Source organism: Tachyglossus aculeatus, chromosome 1, assembly GCF_015852505.1.
Source record: "Tachyglossus aculeatus isolate mTacAcu1 chromosome 1, mTacAcu1.pri, whole genome shotgun sequence".
In the NCBI taxonomy this organism is placed as follows: domain Eukaryota; kingdom Metazoa; phylum Chordata; class Mammalia; order Monotremata; family Tachyglossidae; genus Tachyglossus; species Tachyglossus aculeatus.
This window is the reverse complement of record NC_052066.1, coordinates 158,152,653-158,179,481: the sequence shown is the minus strand read 5'-3', so window position 1 is coordinate 158,179,481 and position 26,829 is coordinate 158,152,653. Positions and strand designations below refer to the sequence as shown.

The following is a 26,829-nucleotide window of genomic DNA, read 5'->3' as shown; positions in this document are numbered from 1 at the left end:
CTTTACAGACATTAGGTTACTCACTCATAACCCTGGTTTTCCAAAAGACAAACCCTTTTCTCCTCAACTTCCCCAACCTCCAAAATTCTCACCAAGCCCACAAGGGAAGAGGAATCAGTGCCCTTTGCTGGGGTAGGGGGGCCTCTCCGCCTTCCCCCTATTCATTCATTCAATCATATTTATTGAGCACTTTCTGTGTGCAGAGCACTGTACTAAGTGCTTGAGAAGGACATGTCGGCAACATATAGAGAAGGTCCCTACCCAACAACGGGCTCACAGTCTAGAAGGGGGAGACAGACAACAAAACATGTAGACAGGTGTCAAAACCATCAGAATACATAGAATTATAGCTACATGCACATCATTAATAAAATAGAGTAGTAAATATGTACAAGTAAAATAAATAGAGTAATAAATCTGTACAAATATATACAAGTGCTGTGGGGAGGGGAAGGAGGTAGGGCAGGGGTGGTGGCAATGGGGAGGAGGAGGGGATAAAGAGGGCTCAGTCCAGGACTCCTATTAATTTTCCAACTACTGTCTTCAAGGAACTAAGTTCTACAGAACACTGTCAATATCTGGGCCAAAATCCTCAAGATAATGCCCTCGATGCCCACGGGTTGCTCTTGCCTGAGCTGTCCCTCTGCTCTACAACTCTGCAAATCCTCAAAAAGGGGAATGAAGGAGGGAATTGCCCATCTGAAGTAAGTCTGCCTGAAGATGACAAGTAGAAGCCTGTAGGTCAGTGATAAGGGGTGCTTTAGCTTCAGATACATTCTTTTTGCACATTCTGCAATGAAAGCAAAATTCCTTGCTTTGAATTTTGCCCACAATCTCAAATGACAGCACTAGAGCTAAGTGCAACTGCCACTGCACTTTGAAAGGGAAATCCAGTGGTGTTACCGGACATCTCCCAAATCCTACTGTTGAGAAATCTGAAGGGAGCAGTGGTGTTTCCAGGACAGCTTTCTGACTTACCAATCTTTGCATGCTCTTCACATGGGTAGGACTGATCGATAAGGCCTCTTCATACCAACGTTTTGCTTCATCAATATTTCCCCGGAGCTCTGAGACTTGGCCTCTCATGTAGAGGACATTGTGAGACATTGGAAAGAGGTTTGCTGCTTCCTGGGTACAGGCTGTGGCTTCAGCGGGCTTCCCAATTCCGATGTAGACTTCCGCTGTTGAGAGATGAGGAGGAGGGGATATTAACTACAATTTTTATGATATTTTTCTGGGCAACAGCAATGTATTCCAACATTCCATTAGGATTACATTTTTTAGTTCCTATCAAATGAAACAGACTACTTTGCTCATGAGGTGATCCACCTGGAAAAAGGGACACCAGAAAGAACCAGTTTCCCCAAACTTTTATTACTGCCACTCTTCATTTTACTCATTTTTACCCCATCTGCTTCAGACACCTATTGCGACTATTATCCCTAAGGAATTACCTGAGAGAATGTATGCGGAGGAGTTTGCCACTTTCCAAACCCTATTACTGCCCCTGAAAAAAATGATTTAACTCTTCCACTTCTGCTGTCCACTAGTAAATGTCTATTTCCCAACTAGGCCTAATTTGACAAAGCACACTGACACTCACAATCTAGTTGCTAATCTTTAGATCTTTAACTCTAACACTTCCTGAAATCAGAACATGCGAAGGCTAAGTATTACACTTCATTCTTCAATCAGTACACCACAGTGGCATTCTAGAGAGCTGTGGGTGGACTGGAAATTCAGGGCCTGTCCTAGACCAGTGCCAATCTTGGGCTGCCAAACCTGAGCACCAAGTTGGACACTGTCCTGAGCACCAGTTGGATGATGCTGCTGTAACTGCACAGTGTTTTCCCATTAGTGCAGACATTTTAATCTTCCCCTGGGGAAACACACCCTGTTCCCTCTGGCTTGGACCCCTGAAGCCAAGGGGGCCTTTGGACCTGGGCGCTGCCTATCATACTCAGCCCCTCAGCCACAGAACAAGCGGGCCTTGTTCAGCACCAGTACAGAATGCCTACATTCTCACTGAGTACTTCAAACAAATTGTTCTGAGGAAAGAGTCCTTAGCCTTTGAAAAAAAAATATACCAGATGATTCCTAGTCACAGTCTGAACTGCATATTAAGATAATAACAATACTAACTGTGGTACTTGTTCAGTGCTATCTTTGCTATCTTTTAGACTGTGAGCCCACTGTTGGGCAGGGACTGTCTCTATGTGATGCCAATTTGTACTTCCCAAGCGCTTAGTACAGTGCTCTGCACATAGTAAGTGCTCAATAAATACGATTGATTGATTGATTGATTTGCATTGAGCCCTGTGCTACACACTGGTGTAGATACAATACAATCGGATTAGACGCAGTCTGTCCCACCCAGGACTCATGGCCTAAGGAGAAGGGAGAACAGGTATGTAATCCCCATTTTACAGATGAGGAAACTGAGGGACAGAGAAGTTAAGTGACTCACCTAAGGTCAGAAGCCAAGTTTCCTCACTCTTTCACTAGGCCGTGCTACTTTGCAGAAACATATTTCTATAGTAATAATAATAATAATAATTCCCTTCAAGGCCCTGCTGAGAGCTCACCTCCTCCAGGAGGCCTTCCCAGACTGAGCCCCTTCCTTCCTCTCCCCCTCGTCCCCCCTCCATCCCCCCCATCTTACCTCCTTCCCTTCCCCACAGCACCTGTATATATGTATATATGTTTGTACATATTTATTACTCTATTTATTTATTTATTTTATTTGTACATATCTATTCTATTTATTTTATTTTGTTAGTATGTTTGGTTTTGTTCTCTGTCTCCCCCTTTTAGACTGTGAGCCCACTGTTGGGTAGGGACTGTCTCTATGTGTTGCCAATTTGTACTTCCCAAGCGCTTAGTACAGTGCTCTGCACATAGTAAGCACTCAATAAATACGATTGATGATGATGATAATAGTGGCATTTGTTAAGCACTTACCATGTGCCAGGCACTGTACTAATTGCTGGAGGGAGTAGAAGCAAATCGGGTTGAACACAGTCCCTATCCCACAACTGGTTCAGTTTTAATCCCCATTTCACAGATGAGGTAACAGGCACAGAGAAGTGAAGTGACTAGTCCAAGGTCACAGAGCAGACAAGAGGCGGAGCCAGGATTAGAACCCATGATCTTCTAACTCCCAGGCCCATGCTCTATCCACTAGGTGATGCAGCTTCTCATTCTCTCTACAGAATGTGATTTCTGAGAGTAAGTTCAGTATGATTACACAGCATTTTTTCAGGATATCACTCATTTTTAAACAATTTACACTCCAAACACTGCAAGATTACTACCACCTAATAGTGACAACAATTTAGGCAACATAATAGGTGAAGACTGCTCATCAGTCTCTGCACAGCAGAACATGATATAGCAGTGCAGGCAACAGGAAACACTTTCTAAATGAGACTCTTCCTAAAGGACAAACTCAACTAAACTATATTTACCACACTTCTACACTAATATGTAAAGGATCATGTTTCTCATAGCTCATATTTTATCAGCAGTCATGTTTTTCTTATAAAATTAGAAACATGTCCATGCCATTCAAATCTAATACTTACTGTGTAAAAATGCTCTAATCATGTATCCCCACTCATTAATAAAATCTTTTTGTCCTCACTGTGGGTGAAAAGTAAAACTCTATCCTTCAGGAGACAAGCATGCTCATAAAATGGGCTCTGAGCCTGTAATTATGTCTTTCAATAACACAATTCACCGGGTACAAACCAAAGAGAATTAACTGCAAGCTCACCCACGGCTTATATTACTTGATTACCTGATGACTGTTTGGGAGAGCTGTGCAGAGAAATCTTCAGAGTGCCCGCTTGGCTCTCCTGCTTTACTTCTGCATATTTTGTATATATACCATATTTTGTATTTCTATGGTATTTGCTAAGTACTTACGATGTGCCACGCATTGTAAAAAGAGCTGGGGTAGATACAGCTAATCAGATTGGATACAGTCCCTGTCCCACAAGGGGACTGCAGTCTTGATCCCCATTTTACAGATGAGGTAACAGGTACAGAGAAGTGGAGTGACTTGGCCAAGGTCACATGGCAGACAAGTGGTGGAACAAGGATTAGAACCCAGGTGCTTCTGAATCCCAGGTCTGTGACTCTATTCATTTTTATGCATTTCTACAGACTCTTGGCACCTCACATCCAGGTCAGTCTTTGAATACAAACCTAATCAATCAATGGAATTTACTGAGCACTTACTGTGTGCAGAGCAATATATTAAGAGCTTGGGAGAGTGCAATACAATAGAATAGGTAAGTATGCTGCTGCCCACACAGAACTTGCAGACTAGAGGGGGAGACAGACATTAAAATAAACTACAGTAAGATAGGTACATAAATGCTTTGTGGATGGGGTGAATATCTAAGCAATTAAGGGGTACATACCCAAGTAGATTGGCAAAGCAGAAGGGAGAGTGAGCAGTAGGGGAACTGTGGGCTTAAACAGGGAAGACCTCTTGAAGGAGAACTGATTTAAGTAGGGCTTTGAAAATGGGAAGAGTGGTGGTCTGTTGGATATTAAGTAGGAAGAAATTCCAGACCAGACATCTTACAGCTTGTCCTACCTCCTGTGTGAAGCTTTTCCTAATTATTTCTTCCTCCTCCATGGCAGTATTACCCAATTCAGTCCTCTGAACATTCATCTGTACAAGTCTCATCTTAATAAATATTGCTGTTTTTATGACCATGTTCTCCTATCTACATGTACACTTGCCTTGTTATACTTGCTTACCTCCCCAATTAGACTGCACATGTTTTGAGGCCAGGGATTTTGTCTTATCTTCTTTCCCCTTGGAGTCTAGTTCAATATATGGAACCCAATAGGTGCTCAATAAAAATGGTTATGATCTAATTAAAATCCCTTGAAGTTACAGAACAGCTTTTTCCTAAGAAGCTAGAAAGACCTCACCCAGAATGTCATATTTTTCCACAATATAACTGTAGTATTAGTAATGATGATGGTATTTACTGAGCACTTACTGAATGCAATGTACTGAACTAAACTCTCAGGATGTACCAAGATAGGGGTATTTGAGAACACATGCCTTCTAATTCTTAGTTCCACTTTCCAGGAGAAACTTGAAACTTTGCCTCCTATTAGCCATTGCTTTATGTTCACAAAGATGATGCTAATGATGAGGATTGTGTTCCATTGGTGCAGCTGTGTACAAAAGACCGACACCTGATCCACGGTTCTTTCAGAACTCTGTACACCTAATGATTGTCCTTTACTTTTGGGTTGCAGAAACTTGGTGCTGTTTGCCACTCTCCATTAAATACTTTTGCTCAAAGCGCCATCCCATCTCTGGGATTCAGTAGAATGCCAGGAATGCCATTAGGTCACTGTTTCCCACTGTTCCCAGAGCAGTGGTGGATATGACAGCTGAGGGACATGATAAGGGTTAGGAATCATGCACTGACAGCCAATTTCCAGGTGATTTACCTTGAGTTTGGATTAAGGGATTAGAGATTCTCCACTCACTCCTCTGTTTCCACAGCATTTCAGGAATGGGTCTGAAGTGCAGAGCTGGGGATTGGGGAAGCCATCCAGAGTCTGAGGTGCGGCTTGGGTGAACATGGAAGAGAGGTCATTTTGGATTTTCTCTTGTGCCTTTTTCCCCCCCACACTGTGTCCAGGGCCCGGCACAGTGCCACGGAGTGATCATGGAACACTTGGTCATTCCTCTCATTTACTTGGGGGAATAAAAAGGTTGCCTGAAATACTCCTAATAGACCAGGCATTGATGAATTCTGAGGTCAAATATTTCCCCAAAGTTAAATCAATCCATTGACATTCTCAAAATCTCATTAGGGTCAGGGTTAGGGACAAGTGTCACTAGTTGTTTGGTGGTTGTGTTGGGGTTTGACAAGGAGTGATATGTAAGCATTTCGCTTTTGATCCCCATTCACTTATTTAGTGTCACAAGAGACAAAGTGAAGCATAGCTAAAATTTTTATTGAAAAGTATTGTGCAACCATCGGGTAGCCCCTGTCCAACAAGAACCTAAGGGACTGTCACGATATCATCTTCCTCAAGGACTAAATTCAAATGGGAAAAAAACCAACAAAGCCCTCAGTTTTTTTTAACTTTCCAACAATGTATAAGAACATAGTGTTATTGCAAAGGAACAAAGACACTAAGTAAAGCTGGTGGTGTGCTATTCACTGAAATTAAATTTTTTTCAAACATGAACAATACACTAATGCAATGTTAACTTAGTAGCTGTGAATTCTCAAAGGTGCAGGTGAACAAGTTATTACCATATACTGTTCCCCTCCTCAGTTTGATAACCTCTAATAAGAAGATGAGATCACAGTCAGGGCAGTCAAGGTCACTCTGAAAATTCATTTCAGGCTCTACCCACTAAAAATTCTTTTTACAGATTAATTCCCCTACTTATGCAGGTAACTAAGAGAAAAACCCTAAACTATTATTTTAAAATGCCAGTACCCATGGTGCTACCAAGTTGGGAATTAAATGGAAGCAGGGCTGTAGATGCCACCCTTACAAAGTGGCACAGGTAGGGGAGAGTGCTGAGAGAAGACCAGCTCAAGGGCAGGCCTCTCTCCCCAAAAATCCACACAGAAATTACTTCCAGGGTACATATGGGGCTGGTTATCCAGCCAGAAACTTCAAGACTTGCCTGATGGAAGTTCCTTGCTGCTCCCCAGATTCTCCTCAGAACTTACTCATGCACCCTTGCTGCCTAAAATTGGTCAAGGGAGAGAAGGGGTTGCTGGGGCGGCATTCTGGCTCCTTTGAATTCTTTTCTAAGAGTCCCTGCTTCCACCCTTTGTTGGGGTGAAGTAGTCATTCAATTTTCCTTCTTTTTTGGGAGCTGAAGAAATGAAACCTAAATTCGTACGACAATCTCATAAGATCTTAAAACAAAGGGTCCTAAGTGTCAAATATGTTAAACTTAGGCATTAGACAAAACTGTTATCTGTATTCAATCCATGCGCTAACACTTTCTCTTACCTCGAGTTCAATTTAACCTAAAGATGACATACTCATTCTTATGAACAAAGCAGATATCAAAATGACTCACAGAGCGCTCATCCACATGAAGGAAAAGATAACATTGCCAAAGTCAATGAGATTTGAAATTTTTCGGTTGGGAATGTGAAAATCTACCCAAGGATCCATTTAATCCCAGGTTATAGATTTTCATGAATTGACTCCTTCATAAATTAATGAAAACACACTGCTATTAGAAGAAATGGGGCATGTGTGTTGAGACGACCATTATCTCCCTTCAAAATTAGAACAGAGGGCACTGGATGGAATTCTCAGATCCCTATCGTTATTCACTGCAAATGACATCTCTTTTAGAGATGATCCTGATGTCTCCTTTTACAAGCATGAGTTGGGAAGGCCTTGAGCAAAAGCAACCTCTCAATGGCTTGTTTGCCTTGCTACATTTCATTTAAAAGTACTGTTCTGGGTTTGTCAGCCTGATTAAAGCAATCCATTGCACTGCCAGTTCTGTCAAGAATGTAATTATTGGCTTCTACTCCCCTGGATGCACCCTGAATAGGTGTCATTGAAAAATGAAGATATTAATCTCTTGACAATAGGTGTGTGTGTGTGTATAAAAATGGGATTTCCTTGAAATTTGTCATAGATGATATTTCCTTTGATTATATATGTGTCTTGAGTAAATGTTCTCTAGCTTGAGGTGTACTGTTTCAGGTGACTTCCATACAGTCTGTCCAATAAAATGAAATCTATAGTAAGGAGACAGTGTCTTCTCACTGGTTATTGTTAGTCAAAAATTCTTATCACTACCTGGCAGCTTGTGCGTGGATATTTCATGTATTTGAAAATGGGATAGATACTGCAACTACAATTGTCTAAATCTACTGTCCAATATTTACATATCCTTTTATATTTGCAAAGCATTTTACAATCACTCATCAAGGATTTATACATTAAAATGGAACAGTTCAGGGCTGCAGGAGCCCTATTTAAACCTTATGTAGAAGAGGTAAATCTTAATGAATTACAGAATTATTTTGTGTGGTGTGGTCAGAAGAGAAAAGAGTTCTTTTATCATTGTTATTAATATCAATACCTGTTCTCCTACCTACTCAGAATGTGTGCCCCATCTGGGACAGGGACTGTGTCCAACCTGATAAACCTGTATCTATCCCAGAACTTAGAAGAGTGCTTGACACATAGTAAGCCCTTAATAATATTAATAATAAACATAATAATGATAATGGTAGAGACAAGATTAGAATTTAAATGTCCCAACTCACGGCACTGGCTCTATCCACTAGATTGTGCTGCCTCTTGTTAAAAATGTTTTTTCCCAACAAAGATCTTCATATGTAGTGATCCTCCCACTCAGAGAGATATCTTTTTATGGTATTTCTTAAGTTATTACTATATGTCAAGTTAATCAGGTTGGACACAGTCCCAGTATCACAGAGCCTAAGAAGGAGGGAGAACAGACATTGAATCCCCATTTTACAGATAAGAAAACTGAAGAACAGAGAAGTTAAGTGACATGTCCAAGATCACACAGCAAGAAACTAGCAGAGTCAGGATTACAACCCAGGTCCTCTGACTCTCAAACCTGTGATCTTTCCACCGGGCATGCTGCTGCTCCTTTCATAGTTCCTGTCACTGCTGTCAAACTGCCACTGCACAAGATGATCTGCCCTCCAATGCTAGCTAAGCAACAAGGGCCTTCATTAAAGGAATTACAGTAATAGAGTAGCATGAAGTCATGACTTCGATATTAGCCCTACATGAGCCAGAGTCAAGGAGTTCACAAAACGACCATAACTTTAATAATCTTCCAAAGCCCGGTTTCAGGAAGTCACAAAATCTGATCTTGTGCAGTCTAAGAATAGCCAGCCATTTGGACTTTGAAAGGTGCCAAAGTTAAAGCTATAATTATTTGTAAGTAACAACCAGAAATTAAACCACCTACTTCAAAGTCATTTTTAACTGCCATCCCAATGATTTTAACTGGAAAGATCAGGTCCAAGACACTAACTTTGCTTTAGAGAGGTTCAGTTCAATTTTACTAGTCACTGTCTGTAACATGTGGACAGAACTATGTCACATTGATGTGAAAGTGCTTTGGGAAAATACATGCACTATACAAAAACAAGATATTACATGGGATGTTGTGTGAGTTAGCGGAAAAACCGTGGGACTGGGAATCAGGGAGACCTGAGTTCTTCTCCTAACTCCAACACTAGCCTGCTACGAGACAATAAGCAAGTTCCTAACCTCACTGTTTCCTCATCTGAAAAATGGGGAAAAGATGCTTGTTTTCCTACCTCTTAGACGTGTGCCCCGTTTAAGGCAGACACTCTCAGTTCTGTTCATCTTGAATAAAACCCCAGTGTGTAGCCCAAAATAAGCATTTAATAAACACCTTTAAACTTAGTTATGCCAGAAAGCAATATGCCAATTTGCCTTTAATTTCAATAATTTTAAAGTAATTTCAATATGCCTTTGGCTAAAAACAATTAAGGTACTACTTTCTTACACGAGCCTGAATGGACTTGGCATGCCACATTAATGAACAGGAGAGCACTACAGCATGAGTTTTCCTTTAAGGCAAGGCTTCATGAGGAAATTACTTGATGTTAAAGGATAACTTTTTTGTAAATATATAAATCATCTGTTGATTGTGTGGCCCAGTGCAGGGATCTGCAATCTATTCATGCAGCAGAGTCAAAAAAAAAAAGAAATCTTTTAACAGTCAATATGCAAAGAGCTAATTACACAAATAAAACACACATAAAGTTAACGTTAACATACTTTTTTAGTGATATTTGTTAAGTGCTTACTATGTTCCTAGCACTATACTATGCACTGGCAGTAGATACAAGAAAATCAGGTTGGACACACTCCATTTCCCAAGAGGGGCTTACAGTTTTGATCCCCATTTTACAGATGAGGTAACTGAGGCACAGAGAAGTTAAGTGACTTGCCCAAGGTCACACAGCAGACTAGTGGTGGAGCAGGAACTGGAACCCAAGTTCTTCTGACTCCCAGGCCTGTGCTCTATCCACTAGGCCAGGCTTCTTCTCACAAACTTCACTGTTGAAATATCATTATGAAATAATAGAGAGGAGGAGAGAGAAAAGGAAAGGACTACAGGAAGGGAAAGAGAAAAGGAGGGAGGGTAAAGCAACCAGTTCCTGTTCTCCCTCTTATTCTATTATGGATGGCAGCAGGCAGGAAACCATTGTTTAAAAGCAACACACATTAAATGGGCATGTTCAAAGGTGTTAGGTGTCAGCCTTGACTGAAGTTCTAGAGGTAAAACCTTTGCTGATACTCTGCTGGAAGTTAAGAGTTTCAGGAACAGGGTCTCTATGCCACAAGGGATAGGTAAAAGGAAACACTGGCTCAGTTGCCTAGGTTTTGCAGGAAGGGAGAAGAAACACACAAAGGGATTGAAAACAAATCAAAGCAGGCTTCCTTGTAAATTGGTGGGAAAGGGAGGGAAGCTGCTTGGAATTGAATATCTCCTTACCTTCTGGAGGGAAGAGGAGGCTTAGCACCCCATAGAGAGCACACAGAAGCAGTATCAGGAGTGACATCAAGCCGTTAAGCAGTTCTCTCTCAGCCTGCTCCTCTAGTTCTGGGGCACAACTAGGCTACCCAGGTCCTTAGGTGGGCCATGATCAGTGAGTGTGGTACCCCAGCACAGGGTTGCCCTTGCCCCCTTTCCCAGTGTCTCTTGGGGTCTCTTGCTGCCCCAGCGCCCACAGTGGGGTGAATGGTTCCCTTTGCTTTCTCAGTGCCCATGGCAGGTGAGAGGTGCTCTTTGCTTGCCCCAGTGCCTGTGAGGGGTGAGTGGTTTCCTTAGATGCCCAGCTCACCTGGCCACCTCAGTGCTGCTGCTTCTTGATGACGGAACAGATGGGCAGGCCACACATGAAGGGACCAATTAGCTCATCCATAGGAAAGGAGAAGGGTCACCCTCCTAGCATCAGGGTGAGAACAGCTCCAGTTCGTCCTACCACCCAGTGAGGTTGGAGGGAGCCCCACAGATCTCTGGGCCTGGCAAGGCCTTGTCCTGCCAAAAGGGGGCAAGGAACAGAGCCATTGTCTTGGCTCCTTCTTGGCTCTGGGCACACCAACTGCTCAGAGATTTCATTTTATGTGGCTCTTCAGCAGACCTCTGGTGTAGTGGAAAGAACACAGAGTTTGAAATTAAAAACCTGGATTTTAATATAATTAGAGGCAATTGGCACCACCTCTGTATCTAAGATCTAAGGAAAATAAGCCCTAGTGACCTGGCCACATACTTTGAGAAGACTGAAACCAACAGGCATGATCTCCCTAAACCACCCCCTGCTCCTCTCCTGTCTCTCCCTCCTCTAGTCTCTTCTTCAACTCTCCCATCTTTCTCAGAGGAGATCTCCCAACTTCTCTCAAAATTCAACCTCTTGACCTGCACCTCTAAGCTCATCCCTTCGCATCTTATCAAAACACTTGTCCCCTTCTTACTTCCCTCCCTGACCGCCATCTTTAACTGTTTACTCTCCAATGGCTTTCCCCTCGCTTCCATTCAAATATGCTCATGTCTCCCCATCCTAAAAAAAAACAAACCCTCCCTTGACCCCATGACTCTCTCCAGTTATCATCCCAACTCCCTCCTACCACTCCTCTCCCAGTCGCTTGAGCAGGTTGTCTACACCCACTCAAGTTCCTCTCCTCCAATTCTCTCCTCGACCCCCTCCAATTTGGTTTCCATCCCCTTCACTCCACAGAACCTGCCCTCTGAAAGGTCACCAATGTTCTTGTTTTTGCCAAATGCAATGGCTTTTACACCATCCTAATCCTCTATGACCTTTCAGCTGCCTTTGACACTGTTGACCTCCCCCATCTCCTGGAGACATTATCCAACCTTGGCTTCACTGACACTGTCCTCTTCTGGTTCTCCTCCTGTCTCTCTGGCTGCTCCTTCTCAGTCCCTTTCGTGGGCTCCTTCTCTGCTTCCCACCCCGTAACTGTGGGAATTCCTCAAGGCTCAGTTCTGGGTTCCCTTCTATTCTCCATCCCATCACCAGTAAGACTAGGGCTAGGGTTTTTCAGGATCAGTTCCTGAAGAACCTTCCTAGCCACATATCTGAAGAACTGCAAATGGCTTCAGACCTCTCAATGCAACAAAAAATAAATATCTTCTTGTCATGATGCACCCTGAGGAGTCTAGTAGCTATGCAGAGCTCCCCTTTCCTACTCCACTGTTGGCCTGCTGAGAATCATCTCCCTTGGAATGGCAGGGGATAAAGACACATGGCTGAAGGGATGGAAAAGTCCAAAATGTTAAGCTGTCAATAAGAGTAGAACTGAAGTCACTTTCTGGCATGGGTTTTACTTTCAAGGGGCAATATTTACAAACGCTGAGAAGCACTATGGCCTAGGGGAAAGAGCAAAGGATGGAGTCAGAAGACCTAAATTCTAATCTCAGTTCTGCCCTTGCATGCTGTGTAACATGGGCAAGTCACTTTATCCTCTCTGTGACACAGTTTCCTCATCTGTAAAATGGGGATTAAATACCTATTCTCCTTCCTCAAGTGAGCCCTATGTGGAAAAAGCACGTCTGATGTGATTTCTCTACATTGTATCTACCTAGCATTTAGCATAGTGCTTGGCACATAGTAAGGGCTTAACAAATACCATTACAATGGCAAGTTGGCCCTCAAGGTGGGTTTGCTCTGTGTAATAATCCCATCAAATGTACATCTAGTTTTGTGCAGATTTGGACAAGATTCACTTTCAGCAGTGCAAGAAGTTAAAAAAAAATAATGTGTTACATTTCAATGAAAGAAACAGGAAATAGGACTATATCTTTCCAGGCACAGATTTATTCATTCATTCATTCATTCATTCAATCACTTTTATTGAGCACTTACTGTGTGAGGAGCACTTTACTAAGCACTTGGGAAGTAAATTCAGCAACAGAGACAATCCCTGCCCACAATGGGCTCACAGTCTAGAACATCTCCCTATTTAGATGGGCAGGGAGGACCTAGAAAAGCTATAAAAAACAACCAAAATTATCATCATGTCTGCTAAAGTTAGAAGGGTGGTTTCAGATCCCCCTGAAAATAACAGAGATATAATCTAAAGCCATTCCAAAGAGTCTTATTTAATTACTTAGTGAGGCCCTGAGGGCCAGGAACTTCATCAAATTCACAACTGTGCATTCTTTCTAAGTGCTCAGTACAAGTCTTCAGCACATATTAAGCATTTAATAAATACAATTACTACTTAGTTCTGCTAGACCTGTTTTAATAATCAATGATCATATTTACTCTTTGGACTAATAATTCCTATTTTAAAATTACAGAAATTTCATAGCTGTGTGTGGGTGGGAAAATTCTGGGAGAAGTAACTGTGTTTTGTTGTTTTACCTTTCATTTATTTTACCATTAAAGGGGTGCTTCTATTAGCTTCCCTTTTGCTTCTGGTGTTTTTTAATACCACCAAAATGAGGATATTTTATGGAAAATTTTCAGTGCAAGTTAAAGTTTTAAACTTGAATCTACAACGGTCAGGAAAAGTGAAAATAAACTCAATCAGCATTCCCCACTTGAAATTCAGAAATATCATACATACCTGAATATAAAGGTCCCCTTTATAATGTTCCTCTTAAAATGCTCTTGTGATAACCCAAATGAATTATCATACCGGAATTTCTTACAGCACAAATATCACTTGCAAAGTTCAACCTGCCTTCCCCACTCATGAATCTCTCTTCCTTTTCCCCTCCACCTCCAAAGCATTTTCACTGACTTGAATGGAGAAGTAAATCCCATTTCAGTTCAATACCAGATAATGACCCACCTATTTAGTAAACACAAGGAAAACTTTCTAATGTTAGCACCAGATGTGTTTATTATAATTATTATTGTATTTATTAAGCACTTACTACATGCCACACACTGTTCTAAGCACTGCAGCTGATACAAGTTAATCAGATCAGACACAGTCCCGGTCCCAAATGGAGCTCCTGTCTAAGTAGCAAGGAGAACAGGTTTTTGATCCTAATTTGCACTTGAGGACACTGAGGCACAAAGAAGTTAAGTGACTTTCCCAAGATCCCACAGCAGGAAAGTGGTGGAGCTGAATTTAGAACCCAGGTCCTCTGACTAGGCCCATGATCTTCCCCCTAGGCCATGCTGCTTCATTTTGGCTAAATAGAGTGTGAAAGACAACACTCTGAAACCTAATTGCAAATGTGCAATCAATTCAAAATGTATTACTAATATCTGTTTATATTGTTATTTGGTCATGCAGCTCCATTGTGCTTTTTCACTTATTTTATATTTATAGTTTACATGTTTATTGTTTGGGCCAATTTTTTTTATTTTGAAAATGCATTACTGCATCTTACATTATTTCCTATGGGAAATTATGCTTTCCTTAACACTTTTACGTAACACTATTTTCATGAAACCAGTTAAGAACACTAACTGGGATATAGCAGGTAGGTAGTATTAACTACGTAGATACTGAAGACACCCAAATATCAATTTAGTGAGTTCTGATGCCGAAGGAGGAAAAATAATTACCTAGATGTTGTGCCTTTGGATAGTTTTGTTTTATGGGCATCATAATTCTACAAGGAAAATGAAGTTTGTGACTGGCCATACACAGAGTAAGGTCAATGGCAATTATTATTCTGAAGTAACTGTATATTCAATTTTAATGGTGTTTTTGAGTATGTATATGACCCATATTGATGAGGGGTATGAAAGTGCTTTTCAATCAGTTCATTACACTTCATAATATTCTTCAGAAACAGGAGGTGGCATTTCTCCTCATCTAAGAGACTACGGGACACAAGGTAACAGATTAAAGGACTCAAGATTCAGTCTGGCTTAAGGAGTTTGGGGGAAGAGAGGGAAGGGGTAAGGCACATCCAGGCCCGGTGGTCAGCATGGCCAAGTGGAAAGAGCATGGGCCTGGGAGTAAGAGAACATGGGTTTTAATCCCTGCTTTGCCACATGTCTGCTGTGTGACCTTGGGCAAGTCACTTCACTTCTCTGTGCCTCAGTTATCTCACCTGTAAAATGGGGATTAAGACTGTGAACCCCATCTGGGACAGGGACTGCGTCCAACCCGATTACCTTGCATCTAACTCAGTGCTTAAAATAGTAGCAAATAGTACATGCTCAAAAAATACCATAATTATTATGGCTGAAAATTAATTTTCCTCTCTTTGCTGTGACACACACATTCACCAAAAGGTACAAGTGAATTTCAAACCTCATAACTTAGAACTGCTGATATCTTTACTCTAAAATCCACAAGTGAGGCAAAAGTGGGAGCTAGCACCGATGTCTGTAACTAGGGCTCACCTGCTTGAAAATGATTAAATTTTGGATGCTATGCTTGTTAATATAGATAACATGTGAGCTCTCTCCGGTCATACAATCCACTCTGAATTTTTCATGGTAATGAAGGATGAGGATAACATGGTTAAGTAAAGTCCAGGCCAGTTAAAAAAAAAATCTTCAATCAATCAATCGTATTTATTGAGCGCTTACTATGTGCAGAGCACTGTACTAAGCTCTTGGGAAGTACAAATTGGCAACACATAGAGACAGTTCCTACCCAACAGTGGGCTCAGAGTCTAAAAGGGGGAGACAGAGAACAGAACCAAACATACCAACAAAATAAAATAAATAGGATAGAAATAAATAGAAAGTAAAATAAATAAATAAATAGAGTAATAAATATGTACAACCATATATACATATATACAGGTGCTGTGGGGAAGGGAAGGAGGTAAGATGGGGGGATGGAGAGGGGGACGAGGGGGAGAGGAAGGAAGGGGCTCAGTTTGGGAAGGCCTCCTGGAGGAGGTGAGCTCTCAGCAGGGCCTTGAAGGGAGGAAGAGAGCTAGCTTGGCGGAGGGGCAGAGGGAGGGCATTCCAGGCCCGGGGGATGACGTGGGCCGGGGGTCGACGGCGGGACAGGCGAGAACGAGGTACAGTGAGGAGATTAGCGGTGGAGGAGCGGAGGTTGCGGGCTGGGCAGTAGAAGGAGAGAAGGGAGGTGAGGTAGGAGGGGGCGAGGTGATGGACAGCCTTGAAGCCCAGGGTGAGGAGTTTCTGCCTGATGCGCAGATTGATTGGTAGCCACTGGAGATTTTTGAGGAGGGGAGTAATATGCCCAGAGCGTTTCTGGACAAAGATAATCCGGGCAGCAGCATGAAGTATGGATTGAAGTGGAGAGAGACACGAGGATGGGAGATCAGAGAGAAGGCTGGTGCAGTAGTCCAGACGGGATAGGATGAGAGCTTGAATGAGCAGGGTAGCAGTTTGGATGGAGAGGAAAGGGCGGTTCCTTCAGTGGTTTCAACCTTCTCCTCCCCAAGAAGTTTTGTAATGGAGCTAACAAGTAGCAAAATTTGAGCTTCACTTGACATGTCAATCAATCACTGAGCACTTACTGTGTGCAGAGCAATGTACTAAGTGGTTGGGAGACTATAACAGAGTTGGTAGATATGCTCCCTGCCCACATTGAGCTTGCATCTAGAGGGAAAACAGTGGTCTAGCACACTGAGCTATGTGACCTTAGTAATGCTTTGAAGGTGGAGAGAGGCATAGTAGGGTGTATTTCATTCAATCATATTTATTACGCGGTTACTGTGTGCAAAGCACTGTACTAAGTGCTTGGGAGAGTACAATATAACAAACAGACAGGTTGGGAGATCTGGGCTGGGGAAAGATGTACAAAGAGATAGATAAAATCGGGGCACAGTGAGTAAGCTGTGGCTAGAGGAGCTTAGAGTGTGGGCTGGGCTGCAGTAGGAGATCAGTTAGGTCAGGTCAGGAGCGAGCTGATTGAGAGGATTAAAGCCAATGGTAAGGAATTTCTGTTCGATGCAGAGGTGGATAGGCAGTCGTTGGAGGTTCTTGAGGACTGGGGAGATATGGACTGAATATTTTTGTTGAAAAATAATTTAGGCAGCAGAGAAGTATGGACTGGAGTCAGGAGAGACAGGAGGCAGAGGGGTCAGTGAAGAGGCAGATGCAGTAGTCAAAGTAGGACAGGATAAGTGCTTGCATCAGCATTGTAGCAGTTTGGATGGAAAGGAAGAATTTTTGCAGTGTTGTGAAGTTATAACTGGCAGGATATGATGACAGATTGAATGAGTGGGTGGAATAAGAGAGGAGAGTTGTGGATAATGCCAAGGTTATGGGGTTTGTGAGAAAGGGAAAATGGTGGTGCTGTCCTAATAGGTGGGACTACTGAATGGTGCAAAGTCCAGAAGACAGTGGAAAGGAGGAATAAGGGGAGATAATCAGCAGCCTTGAAGAACTCCCCAAATTGATAACTAGCTCTAATCTGGAGCTGTAAAACACTAAGACTTTCCTACAACTTTGAAAACACTTTGAACTCGCCCAGACTACTCTAATCTGCCCAAAAACTAAAACTTTATATTCCTCAAAATACCCAGACTTGACCAAGACATACCTCAATGCAGGAACATGGAGCATCTCCTCCAAAAGGCCTTTCCCAACTAAGCCCTCATTTCCTCTTCTCCCACTCCCTTCTGTATCACTGGCTTTGCATTTAGATTTGCACCCTTTATTCACCACTCTCTCAGCCCCACAGTACTTATGTATATAGTTATTTACTTATATTAATGCCTGTATCCCCTTCTAGACTGTAAGTTCACTGTAGTCAGGGAACATATCTACCAATTCTATTATACTGTACTCTTCCAAGTACTTAGTATAGTGCTCTGAACACAGTAAGTGCTCAATAAATACTATTGACTAATTGATTTCAACCTGGTTCCTACTACAATGTGAGAGTACCTATTCATTTCTGTTTTATTCCTTATAAACACCTCCAAAATCACCAACTTAATTAAAATGAACAAAAATTAGAATTCTAACTGGAAAAAAAATAGTCAATAGGATCATTTCATCATCACCATCAATTGTATTTATTGAGCGCTTACTATGTGCAGAGCACTGTACTAAGCACTTGGGAAGTACAAATTGGCAACATATAGAGACAGTCCCTACCCAACAGTGGGCTCACAGTCTAAAAGGTAAGAAGGTAATGAAAGGATATTTCACAATTTCATTTAATACTTTCACACAAGCACAATACACAGTCTGTGTATGTATTGGTCGTATTTATACAGTTAAACCTAAAAACTAACCTATGCAAATCTTCCTTTTACAAATTAATCCAGTAATTGAATATATGGAAGTTACCTGCTCAGTATTACTGGGTAACTTTTATACACAGAAAAAACTTCCTTCAGGTTTGGCAAGTTTGGGGAATAGTTTACCATTAATAAGCTCAAAATAATTCCTATTCCAATCAAAGGTAGCTAAAAGGCTGTATGAATACAGTTACTTTTCACTATATTGCAAGATATTTACAAATACAAGGGCTAGCAACTTAAGCACTGATTAGGCAATATATCAAGACTGATAAATGATATTCAGATTTATCAAATGAAAATGCAAACATTAAGTCTTCCTGACCAATTGGTCAGACAATTTTCCAATAGTACAATTCTAAAAGACAAGTGAAAACAAAATTTGTGTGTCCTTTGGAACTTTAATTCCAGTTGATGAGTGATCAGTCTAACCCAGTGAATGCATACAAATTCCTGTAGTCTCCCCCACTACAATGCTGTGCGACAGGGAGAGGGGAAAGGAGGAGAATGGGTAAGTTTCACTGTACCTGCATGCAGCCAAATCTGAGCCAGAGTCATCCACGGATGCAAGGGACCCTGTTTGGGAGTGCTACTCTGCAAAGAAGAAGCAACTTCAGATAGTGCTTGTTCCACTCGTGAGGCTGCTATTGATGTTGCATGGATGGAGCCTACGGAAGTTTAAAAAATAAAAACCAACAAAAACTTACATCAACAGCAAAAGTGGAACAGAATTTTCATGCATACACTTCCCTTTAATCCTTTCTAAAACCAATACCAACTGCAATTCAAATTGGCTTCTGAATACTTTCTAACATCTTTTCAGCTATAAAGTAAATGTAAGGAATCCTTCCTAAAATCAACTTTTGACTACAAGGATTAGAGTTCAATGTAGACTTATTCTTTGAATGCAATATGACTCAGAAATCCACTGTTGCAGCCAGAAATAGAGGATGCATGTGGTGTCACTATATGAGGACCTTCATTTTGTAATGCAGTGGTAATGTGACCAAAGGCAATACCTTTTCAGTGTATGCAATTAGATTACTATTAAGGCTAATAATACAGTGTGTGTGTATGTGTGTGTGTGTTTGTGTGTGTGTGTGTGTGTGTGTGTGTGTTGTGGGGGTGAGGAGGGAGCAAAAATGAGTGAGTTCATAGTGTGTGCTCACCCAGGGGTGTGGCAAATCAAATACAAAATGCTTATTTGAAAGAAAACTGAAAATAATTTTCAAATTTTTTCATGCTAGAATCCTCACTCTCTCTTCTATCCAACCCTTGATTTTGTTGGACTTGAATGCCAATGAAATCCTCACTAAACCCCCCTTCCCCCCCACCAAAAAAAAACCTTGGTGATTGGATGAATTTTCTTTCTGGTTTCCTTAATGCCTCTTTTGTTGGGCACTTTTTTGTTTTTTTGCCACTTCTGGTAAGTATCATATTCAATTAACAGTTTTTTGAATTGATATTAAAAACTATCCACTAACATAAATGACTCTTCTATGGGAAAATTTCAACAAATCAAGAGAATGTGGCTCACACTAACACTGTAGTCAGTAGAGATAAGCCTAAAAATGTGCAGCATTGCTCCCCATGTTCATTATCATGCTTAATAATAGTGGTATTTATTAAGCAGTTACTGTGTGAAGAGCACTATACTAAGTGCTGGAAGAGAATACACAAGTAGAAATTAGATACAGCTCCTGTCTCTCAGGGGGGTCACAATCTAAGAATTGAAATTGCCATGCAAGGTACTCAAGATGATTCACAGGCTCTTGCACACGGTGGAATCAAGAGTGAGTCGTAATAATAATAGTAATTTGGCATTTGTTAAGTGCTTACTATGTTCCAAGCACTGTACTAAATGCCAGGGTTGATAAAAGATAATCAGGTAAGAAAGTCCCCATCCCAAGTGAGCTTTACAGTTGAGGGAGATGGAGAATAGGCATTTAATGCCCACTTGACTTTTGAGGAAACTGAGGCACAGAGAATTAAGTGTCCTGCCTCTAGTCACAGAGGATGCAAGAGACCAGGAGTAGAAACCAGGTCCCCTGACCCTCACGTCCATTCTATCCCCACCAAAGCCAAACTCCTTCCTTACTGTAATTCATTTAAAGGTATTTACTTAAGTGTTTACCACCCATCGACTAGGTGCTTGGGATAGAGCAATACAGTAGAATCAAAAGACATGTCCCTTGCTCGCAAGGAGCTGACAATCTATTCTACTGTTCCTTTCAAAGCAATTAAAATTCTTAAAGAGCAAGAAGTTGTAGGGAGAACTGGAGAGCTAAAGAGATTCCATAAGAACTGGGGCAAAACATCAGCCAAATGATTCTATTTTATGCTTAACTACTCTAACAAAATAGAGGAAAAAAAGGAACACACACATGAGTATTAGTGAAGATGTCAGTCATATTCTAATTATTGTAAGTCCTTGAATAGATCTTTCCTTCTTTATAAGACAACTAAGTGAACTGTGCTTTTGAGAAAATTTGCTCCTTGAGGGTAGAGGCTGTGTTCTCAGAAGATTCCTGGGGCACTGTGGGCAAATATTTTTTATTATTTGACTCCTTAATAATAATATCATTCTCCACTTAACTTTTCTCCCTTCTCGACTGTAAGCTCGTTATGGGCCTGGAATGTGTCTGCTAATTTTGTTTCACTGTACTCTCCCAAGCACTTAGTACAGTGCTCTGCACATAGTAAGTACTCAATACTGTTGATTGATTGATCCTTAGACATGCTGAACCCAGCTTTCAATGAAATTTTTCACATAGAACAAGGCAAGAGTAAAAGGAGGCAAAAACTAATGAAAAATGGAAGAAAAAATAAAAAAATGTACTTAGCATGGTTGCTATGTTGATGGATTAAACTTTAAAGTAGGTTTCTGGCCAAGTTGTAAGCAATTTAGGATGATCAGCCCTTAATGAATACATTTGATACAGCTTTGTGCCTTCTATCAAAGCACACACATGTTCTTACCATTGCTCTTGATGTAATCCAAGCCAAGCCTGAACAATTTTGGACTTGACTCAAAGGAAGCAAGAGGATTAATACACTGACACAACTATGGGACTAATTTTCCATTTAATGAATGCACTTTAAGGTGCTCTAGGGAAAGGCATTGTATTCCAAGTAAATTCAGAACAATCTAGGTTCAACAGGTAGGCCACGGAAAGATACATATCATCTATTATTTATCTCATTAATTTAAGAAGTGCTTATTACTATAGCAACTATCAGTGCTGGGTACTGTTACCCAGCTGCTGGACTCCAAACATAGCAATTGGCCATGGCAAGATAACACAGTTTTGAATGGAAAAGAAGAATATAACCATCTGAAGCTACAGTTGATTTAGGGAAATAGGAGTAAATTGATATTTCTCTTGGCTCCCACAGCTAAATCACCAACTTATCAAGAGGACCCAAAGACTCAAATGGGCAAAGGATCTCCATTTCAGGCTTCAATTAAAAGGTGACCCTCAGTAGAGTGGCTCTCACCTCTGACTGGAGGAAAAGTGCCTCAAGTCATCAATGCCATTTTTTCTGTATCACTCAGAACTTTAATCTGGTACCCTTCCATTCTCATACAGGCTCTTACCCAAAGGTTGGGGTGACATTAATTTTTTTTCAGAAAAAGGCTATAGTAATGTGCAAAATGAATAAGGAACTCTGAAAAGACTTCCACCCTGGGAAAAAGCAATGCTGTTTTCAGACTCACTACAACCATCAATAGTAATTACTGAGTGATTACTGTGTGTGAAGCACTCTACTAAGCACTTGGGATAAACTCACTAGTCTTTTAAACTACTCTTTTAGACTAGTCTTTTAAAAAAAAGACATACCCTTTGCATGTGTTGGTATGTATAAATGTGAGAACAAGGATGTGTGTAAAAACTCCAGCCTGTCCTGCTTTTATATTTCATCTACAGTCCCTAAATGGAATGTTTAAAAACCTTATTAATCAAAATTAAGGAAATTAATTAAGGAAATTATTTCCTTAATTCCCATCCTGATTCAGTTTGCCTGGCCAAATGGGTAAAATGGGTAGTCAGAAAAGAGATGGCAAAGAGTTTAAACAATTATAGCAGGAATTCAGAAGATTCTAAGGATGACTTCCTCAATTTGCTTCTAGTCTTAAAATTTTCTCCTCTAAAATTTCATTTTCTAAGTCATAAGGATGTAGGGAGTTTTTGTTCAGTAATGTTCATATTTTACCTTCAGCATTCATATAATTTGTAGGGTCTAAATTTCATCATGGGGACACATGCTACTTTCATACTAAGAATTAACTCACTGTATGCTGTGTTTCATGTATCACATCCTAAACTATAAACTAATCAGTTCTTGAGAATTTGGAGTTGTGTCTATTTGAAGTGGCTTTAAATAGCTTTACCCTTTGCATGTGTCGGTATGTATAAATGTGAGAACAAGGATGTGTGTAAAAACTCCAGCCTGTCCTGCTTTTACATTTCTTGTCTACAGTCCCTAAATGGAATGGTTTAATGTGGAGACCTACTTTTAATTTGTAATTCACTAAACCTTATTAATCAAAGCTTCATTAATGGGCATGTACAACATAATACTTTTAAATTACTGAAATCCATTTAACAGAGCCCCTAAGTCATTATCACCCGTCCACAGATTTCCCAATTCTTTACTTATCTGGCAAAACGGAAGCTTTGAAAAACAACAACAAAGAATTCATTTTCAAATTACTTCAATATTAAATCGTAATTATTTGTAATGAAGCAATCCACCGAGAGCTAAGATATTTTTTCCCCCAACAAGGAATTTCCTATTTTCAAAAAAATCAACCTCTTCCTACCCCAAATTCTTCTCAGACTACTTGGTAGACAATCAAATAATAGACCCAACTCAAATGTGCATCTTCCACTGGAGGCACCAAAACCATAAGCAGCATGGCTCAGTGGAAAGAGCCCAGGCTTTGGAGTCAGAGTGATGGGTTCAAATCCCGGCTCCACCAATTGTCAGCTGTGAGTCACTTAACTTCTCTGTGCCTCAGTTACCTCATCTGTAAAATGGGGATGAAGACTGTGAGCCCCCCCTTGGGACAACATGATCACCTTGTAACCTCTCCAGCACTTAGAACAGTGCTTTGCACATAGTAAGCATTTAATAAATGTCATCATCATTATTATTATTGTTATTATTATTATTATTCTGGGATAGTGGAATCAGTGTGTTTTGGGGATTCCCTAGTGCCTATACCACAGAGGGGGACATTTCCAACACAGAATGCCATGCAATCCAGATTCATGGACTTCCTCTAATTCAACAAAACTTCACACATCTCCCATTTGATCAAAGATTGCAACTGACATAAAAGTGACTGGTCCTTGAGTATCTGTATCTGCAATTGCTCTGTGATGGTCACAAAGTCAGTTCCACAAAAACTATGCACCTGCTCTTTTGTTTCCCTCTAATAGAGTTATATGGTCACAATGGCAGATGCAAGTAAATACTCCCTTTTTCCACTCATCCTATAACCCTCTTTTGAGAATGACCAAGCCCATAGCCCCAAACCCATGATTTCCAAATAACTATAGCACATCAGACACTTGATTTAATTCAAATTTGTTTCTCTTCCTTGAAGTGGAAAATTGGACTTTCAATTAAACTTCATGAAATAATCCCACTGGGAGGGTGAGACCTCAATGTGAGAAAGAACCACGCACAGCAAACTTCACAGCAAACTTTCCATGCAAGACAAACAGCAAAGCATTTAAGAAAACCATAAACAAAACATGCAGAAAATCACCATATGCCATAGTAAGCAAATACACTCCCATATTTGCGAAGAGACAGTACACTCTTCTGGAGGACTACATGGGGCAGGTGCATTCATTCAAATTTAAATACTTTATGATAAATATTCATAAGGCTTATCTGTGCTTGAGGTGCTGTTTACCAATGTAATGTTATTGATTTTAGGAACAAGGGCTTGTTTCCTGCAGGCAGTGGAGAGACAAGACATGGTTTACAAGATTTATGCTAATGTTCCCATCACTAATTCCTACATACAGCTAACTGAACTTAGTGTAAATGTGTATCAATGTTACCATTTGCACTAGCTTCATCCTTTTTTAAAAACTATTCTTACATAGTTTGTGCAGTTATTCACTACTTTCTTTGTTTTACTTTACTGATAGGAAGGAACATCATTTATTTTGTATTTCACACTTAGGTGAAACCTACATCTACCTACAGTTGAAAGGAAAAAGAGCAGTACTTTAATAATCATGCCTGAATTTAATAAATTAAAACACTGTGAGGCATTAAAAGAAACCCTCTAGGTGCCCTAAGGAAAAATGGGAGCATCCACAGGAATGTGATATTCCAGAGTCATTAAAATAGTATAATATTTCTGAATGCTGCCCAATAATTTATGCATTTATCTTCTGAATATGAATTTCTGCTGTTAGAAATGCTAAATCAATGTGCAATTGCTAATGAGCAATTTTTATTTCATTGTTTGTTTCCTCTTTTTGGATGCTTCTATTGAAAGAATCATTGTTTATATGGCAGGGCTCCCTTCAGTGACTGCAACAGCTCCCTAGAATACATGATAAAAAAAAAAACCAAAAAACTGTCCCAAGAACGAGATACAACTCCCTTTGACATTTTGCTGGGGAGTGGTAGAAAGCATCCCTAAAACAAGTTAAAAAGATGGAATAGTTAGGAAAGTGTTCTGCTCCTTTAAGAAAGCACACTGTGGGCTAGATGCTACAAGGGATAAATTGATCCCTGAGGAAAAGTCAGCGTTCTGAGAGGTGAATTAACTGTTTAGGGTGAACTGCAGCCTTAAATACTTCCTTGATAGTTTCAAACCTTAATTCATTTCCTAAAATGCTTGACAGTCCCACCTTACACTCAAGGGGTGGCCTACTCACTTCAAGGATCAGGTCCCAACAACGCAGGCTTGGCAGAGGCTCAAAGAATGGGCTGGATTGAGCTATTTCACCAACTACAACAAACTAAAGTTTAAACCTATCTGGACTTTAAATCTAAATATCCCAATATTACATACACTATTTTCCTAAAACACCTTTCTTGTAGTCCTCAAGAAGGGAATACTGTCTCTTTAATAATTAAACGCCAGTGACGGCTGAGTGCGCTCAGATCTCCTAAGATTACAGCCCTCTGGGTGACTAAATGGGTAAACAGCAGCAGCCTTACTTTACACACAGCTTCAAACTTCCACTACTGATCAACAGAACACTAGCATTCCCTGGTGAAGTGAGATAGGATTTTCAAGGCTGTTTAAAATTTAATGACAGATTTCTAAGCTACTAACTGATAAAATGGAAGACAAACCATGAAAATATACATCTGGAAGGTTGCCTTGGAACAACAGATTATACCCCAAATTAAAAGCACCTGAAAAACGAAAAGCAAAAACCAAAAGAAAGCAGATACATTTCTGATAACCTTCTGGCTGTAAATTCAATGGAAAGATTCAAGTTTCAAATAAAGTGGGGGGGGGGGGGGCATACTTTTTAGTAAGTATTGCTAAGCAACAATAATGGCTACTTAATTTTCATGTCCTGAGGGGTAGATTTCAATAGGGAGAACTCCTAAAAATTCATGAGATGTGTTTTGTCTCCAGGACAAGAAATTCCCAAGGAATATGGTGGCTAATTGATCTTTCCACTCATCAGCACCCATCATGGGTTCCAGGAACTCACAAAAGACAGACCTTTAGAGTCAAAGTGAAAAAGCCCCCAAATGAGCTTTGGACCATTCAAATTTGCTTAAACTGAAAGAAAACTAGTAATTCAATTTCATTTCCAATCAGTCAAGGCCGTATACTGATCTTCCACATTTGAACATGAACAATTTTTGTTTTTCATGTTACCACCTTCTTCATTTGAGGGGAAAAAACACAAGAGGCTTGGAATCCCTGCTTCTGGCCCAATGCCTCTACATTTTCTCATAACTGACTAAGCATTCCTGAAGGAATTGGTTGTTACTCAGAGCTCCAGAAAAAAGAAACCATTGAGCATTGCCTAAGATGAACCACATTTAGAGGTTGCCCTGTGGAGGTTGTGACAAAAACTCAATACTCTACTAATTCATCAGGTACAAAATACCTCAAGGAGGAATCAAGTCTCCCATTGTCAAAAGCTTTAACAGAACAGAAGGAACCACCAAGTTAAGTGTAAAATTAGTGGGTTTTTTTTAATTCATCACATTAAGTTCAACTAAATGGGTTAATTGATTCAGGTGGAAACCGGACCCCTCATATCCTAAAGAAATAATTTCGCTATAATTCCACTCAAACCAGGTCATTTTTTTCCCCTTGATTTTTAGTGCATATGCTACTTTAAAGTGGGTAACAAAGACTGATAGTTGTTGGGTAGGGACTTGCCGACTTGTACTTCCCAAGCGCCTAGTACAATGCTCTGTACACAGTAAGCGCTCAATAAATACAGTTGAATGAATGAATGAATGAATGAATGAATGAATGATGGGATATTAGAAGAAACTACCCAATAGTCATACCTAGGGCTGGTGCTTACAGCAATAACTATGAAAATAAGGAGGCAGACCCTATTAGGTAAGTTAAGTTATTCCCTGAGTTGGTAGACCTT

The 26,829-nt window shown here is 40.5% G+C and overlaps 1 protein-coding gene across 5 annotated transcripts in view; it reads right to left on the bottom strand.

Moving 5' to 3' along the window:
• Window positions 1–26,829, bottom strand: part of TTC7B (tetratricopeptide repeat domain 7B) — a 263,032-nt gene that overhangs the window by 55,925 nt on the left and 180,278 nt on the right. For all 5 annotated transcript variants that reach the window (XM_038770024.1, XM_038769853.1, XM_038769766.1 and 2 more), the window contains 2 exons: window positions 18,745–18,885; window positions 979–1,181 (listed from right to left, as the gene is read on the bottom strand). In XM_038770024.1, coding sequence (XP_038625952.1) covers window positions 979–1,181; window positions 18,745–18,885 — 344 coding nt within the window. The remainder of the gene's footprint in view (window positions 1–978; window positions 1,182–18,744; window positions 18,886–26,829) is intronic.